Source organism: Mesoplodon bidens (assembly GCF_964165515.1).
Source record: "Mesoplodon bidens genome assembly, chromosome: 2".
In the NCBI taxonomy this organism is placed as follows: domain Eukaryota; kingdom Metazoa; phylum Chordata; class Mammalia; order Artiodactyla; family Ziphiidae; genus Mesoplodon; species Mesoplodon bidens.
This window is the reverse complement of record NC_138177.1, coordinates 176,534,909-176,539,788: the sequence shown is the minus strand read 5'-3', so window position 1 is coordinate 176,539,788 and position 4,880 is coordinate 176,534,909. Positions and strand designations below refer to the sequence as shown.

The 4,880-nt window shown below is 44.1% G+C and overlaps 1 protein-coding gene across 1 annotated transcript; it reads right to left on the bottom strand.

Annotated features, from left to right (window-relative positions):
- Positions 1-215: 215 nt before the first annotated feature.
- Positions 216-1,475, bottom strand: LOC308612996 (mevalonate kinase-like). The gene is given in 2 exon segments (XM_081225857.1): positions 216-840; positions 843-1,475. Coding segments are annotated over 2 exon segments (1,206 nt in total). The 5' UTR covers positions 1,432-1,475; the 3' UTR covers positions 216-223.
- Between the last annotated feature and the right edge of the window lie 3,405 nt (positions 1,476-4,880).

Sequence of the window (4,880 nt, the reverse complement as noted above, 5' to 3'; positions counted from 1 at the left end):
ACTGCCCACCGGCTCAAGAGAATGTTGTAGAACACAGACATGGCTTCTGGGCCACCCTACTCACTCCGGGGACTGGGGGGCATGGACAGTGGGAGGGGCATCACAGAGGGGCTGGGGGCCTCCCGGTCAGCATCAGGATCTGGGTGCCCACTGGCCGGCACAGTGGCCAACTCCAGTGGCCAGAATAATCTGAGAAGGGGCTTCGTGGTGGGGTGGTTTCATCTCAGAGGCCATCCAGGGCTTGCCAGACAGGGGCGTCCAGGGAGGCGGCCATGTGGATGGAGACACCAAGGGCACCGATGCTGGTTTCCCAGCAGTCAAATCCACAGCTGGTCAGCGCCTGCTTCATGGCCTCCACCTCTGGCCGCTCCAGATCTGGCCTGAGAAGCGTGATGCCACAGCCCCCGCCACCTGCACCAGTGAGCTTGCTGTGCAGTCCGTGGGCCATGGTCACCTGGCACAGCCGGTCCAGTGAGGCATGGCCCACACCGAGGGCATTCACATGGTGCTGGTTCATGTCTATGAGCTTCTCCAGCACGAGGTAGTGCTCTGGGGCCGGGGCCATCTCCCCTAGCACCCGCTCGCACTCCAGGGAAATGGCATCTATGGAGGTCAGGAGGGGGGCCACGATCTCTGGGAACTTCAGCAGCCTGCTTCTGATGCCAGCCACCAGGGCCTTGGTGCTGCGAGGGACTCTGGTGTTGATCAGCAGGATCTTTAGAGCTGGCGGCCTCTTTAAGGATGAAATCTTCCCTTGCTGGTATTGGGGTGCTCCTCCCCAGGTGCTGACAGCGTTGTCCACTCTGGAGGGGTTCCCGTGAACCACCCTCCCCCCCAGGAGGCCCACTTGTTAATTAGTTCCAATTTCTCCTTGGTCCACCTGCTGGCGGCCTCGCCATCCTTCAGTGGGTTTGGGATCTCCTTGCACGCAGTCAGGAGGGCAGCCACCAAACACATGGAGTAGGCGGCACTGGAGCCGAGGCTGGCCCCGGTGGGCAGCTCCGACCACACGGTGACATCCAGGCTGGGCAGGGCTCTCTGACTCTGGCAGATGGACAGGTACAAGTAAAGGAAGGACAGCACAGCCAGGTGCTCATTGTCAGCACAGTCCTCGGGGAAGCCCACTACCTCCTTCAGTTTCTCCACTTGCTCCAGGGTGAGTGCTGTGATGTCACCTTGCTTCAGAAAGCTGGTGTCCAGCATCAGAAGCTTGGCCACATCCCAGGCCTGCTTGATGCCAATGTTGGGTAAGTTGAGGCCCACTTTCCCATTTCTGTGGGGCTGAAACTGGAAGAATGTTCTCAAGTTCAAGGCCACAGCCAGTGCTACCTTGCCATGGACCATGGCATGCTCTCCATGAAGGATGACTTTCCCTGGAGTAGACACTAGCAGGACTTCTGACAACATGGCTCCTGGGAGTCCTGTCGCCATAGGCCCTCTGCTCCTGAGCCCGAGCCACTCCAGGACTCCATCCCCAAGCTTGTGGGCGGCGGTGGGGAAGACTGGGGGTGTTTTCTTAATTTCTCTTTCTGATAGTTCATTTTTTTTGGTGAAACCTTTGGGGTTTTCTATATGTAGTATCACATCTTCTGCAAATAGTGACAGTTTTACTTCTTCCTTTCCAGTTTGTATGCCTTTTATTTCTTTTTCATACCTAATTGCTGTGGCTAGGACTTCCAATACTAGGTTTACTAAAAGTGGTGAGAGTGGGCATCCTTGTCTTCTTGTTCCTGATCTTAGAGGAAAAGCTTTCAGCTTTTCAGCATTGACTATTATATTAGTTGTGGGTTTGTCATATATGGCCTTTATTAGGTTCAGTTCTGTTTCCTATACACCTGCTTGTTGAGAGGTTTTTTTAATCATAAATGGATGTTGAAACTTGTCAAATCCCTTTTCTGCATCTATTGAGATGCTCATATAATGGTTATCCTTTGTTTTGTTAATGTGGTGTATCACATTGATTTATTTATGGATGTCAAAACATTCTTACATCCCTTGAATGAATCCCACTTGATCATGATGTATGATCCTTTTAATGTATTGTTGAATTTGGTTTGCAAGTATTTTGATGAGAATTTTTGCATCTATATTCATCAGGGACATTGACCTATAATTTTCTTTTTTTTTTTTTCTTCATACTATTGTGGTAGGAAGAGGTGCTTGAGATTTCAGTCTGCTTAAATTTATGGTGACTTGTTTTGTGGCCTATCATGTGATCTATTCTGGAGAATGTTCCATGTGCATTTGAAAAGAACATGTATTCTGCAGCTTTTAAATGGAATGTTTTATTTATATATATATTATATATATAAAATATATAAATATTTTAAATATTTATATAATTATTTATATATAAATATATAAATATATTTTATATTTATAATTATATATATAATTTATATAAATATATTTATATATATATAATATATGTATATAAATATATATATATATATATAAATATATATATATGGAGAGAGAGAGAGAGAGAGAGAGAGAGTCCATCTAATATAATGTGTTGTTTGTTTAAGGCCAGTATTTGCTTATTAATTTTCTGTCTGGATAATATATCCATTGATGTAAGTGGAGTATTAAAGTCCCCTACTATTATTGTGTTATCAATTTCTCCCTTTATTTCTGATAATATTTACTTTTTATATCTAGGTGCTCCTATGTAGAGTGCATATTTCTCTGCCCTCTCATTTTGTTTGACCTTCATTTTGTGTTTCTATAAATTAGGCAAAAAAGCTACTCTCCTGGTCTTGAAGGAGTGGCCTTGTATGGAAGTGTCCCCTGTATAGACTGCTTGTAACTGGTGGCTTTGACATGTGTCTGGGGCTGAAATGGGCCTGTGCCAGGGGAAGTCTCTTGGGGCAGTGTGCCTGAGGCCACTTCGGCAGAAGGCTGGAGCTGGAGTGGATGTGGGCCAGGGGAAGTCCTGGAGGGACTCAAACAATGGTGCTCACTGGTACCTCCTATCCTGGAGAAGGCTCCTTGCCCATTTGGCAGAAGCTCTAAGGTTAGTAAATGGATTTATTTCCCCTCTAGTCTAGGTGCCCTTTAAACTGTTGTTTTCTCACTGTGTCCCAGTGTGGGTGAGTATGAGTTCAGCTCCTCAGCAATATCCCTCCTTACCGTAGGTCACTGGGTCAGGAGTGGGGCTCCTGTGGATACCATGTCTCTGTCTTCCCTACACATTTCTATGTGGTCCTTCTACAGGCAGTAGCTATTCAGTCAGTCCTCAGGTTTTCTTCTGGAGGAATTGCTCTACATTTAGGTGTAGATTCAGTGTGTCCGTTGGAGGAGGTGAGCTCAGGGTTTTCCTATACTACTGTCTCAGACCCTTCCTGTGTCTCTTCTCTCTTAAAACTCTTTCCAAAGGCCACTCTTTCCAAGAAAGGCTTCCCTGTCCTCCCCCTGCCCCTATTCTGGTTTGGGTCTCCACTTATATCCATAGCATTCTGGCTTACACTTATCATAATTTTTATCAAACTGAATTGATAACATTTTTATCTCTCTGTTAGATTGCAAGCTCCATGAGTATAGGAGCTATGAGTTTTAGCTAATTTTGGTATCCTTAATGCTTAGCATGGTACCTAGCTTGTTGAATATAAGAATGTATAAACAGGTATTATGATGGGTAGAAGAACCAAAAAACGTTACAGCTAGAAGAAGCCATGGAGCAGTAGTTCCCAAGCAAAATGCAGTCCTACAGTTCTTCTTGGATAAGTTGCCAGAATTGAATCCATCTGTGAAATGTATATATTTACTTCATAGGGTATTGTGAGGATAAAATGAATTAATAAGTGTGGAATTCTTAGGATAGCTTTTGGTACATTGGTACATTGGTAATAAACCATGTCAGAGCATAGTGATCAAATTATGTGTTATTATCTCTCTGGTTCTGGGGATTGGCTAGTCTGGGCAAATCTGGCTTGGTATCTCTAATGTGATTACAGTCAGATAGCAGCTGGAGCTGGGGTCCTCTTGAAGGATTCTTTACTCACATGTCTGGAGTCTGGGCTGAGAAGACTCCCATGACTGATGGTTGGAATAGCTGAGCTTATGGGGCATCTTTCTGTATATGTTGTATTTCCAGATGGTCTGTCTAGCATGGCAGCTGCTGGGTAGTGTTTATATATATATATAGTGCAAATATATATATATATATATATATATATATAAAATATATATATATATATATATATATACACTTAATACATAGCACCTAAAAGCTCCAAGAGTAGAGTTCCAAGAGAATCCATGGGAAGCTACCTGGCCTTTTTATGGCCTAGTCCAAGCATTTTCAACAGAGGTGATATTGTTTTCTGGGGTTGAAAGTTGATTCATGGAAAGGTGTGAAAAACATTATTTTTTGTGTAAAAAAAAACACAGATATACATACAGTACAAGAACTATATTTGTGGAATTAAAATACTATGTAGTTGGAAATGCAAGTAGGAAAAAATGTCTAAAAAGGCTTTCTAGGGGAAAATAATGAATAAAAAAGGTTGAGAAAGAGTGCCCTGGCCTTAAAAGTCCCATAGTGTCATGTTAGCTATACTCTATTGGTGTCAGCAGTCAGAAACCTGCCCAGATTCAAGGGGAGATCTCCATCTCTTAAGGGGAGGAATGTCAAAGGATTTGCTGCCCTATTTAAATCAGCCAGAGTAAACATTCTACAGATTCCTTCAATTATGGAACTCTGTCAAATGCAAAGTTGTACTAAGCAGAACAGTGAGGAGAGGGAATCTGATGAAAGGCAGAGTGAACTTGAACCTGTGACAAAGCAAGAGGTCTTGTTTATAGGTTCACATGAGAATGCTCACCTCCCATGTACGGAGAAGGAGGGAGTCAGGGCAGCTAAGAGTCTCCACTGCTAG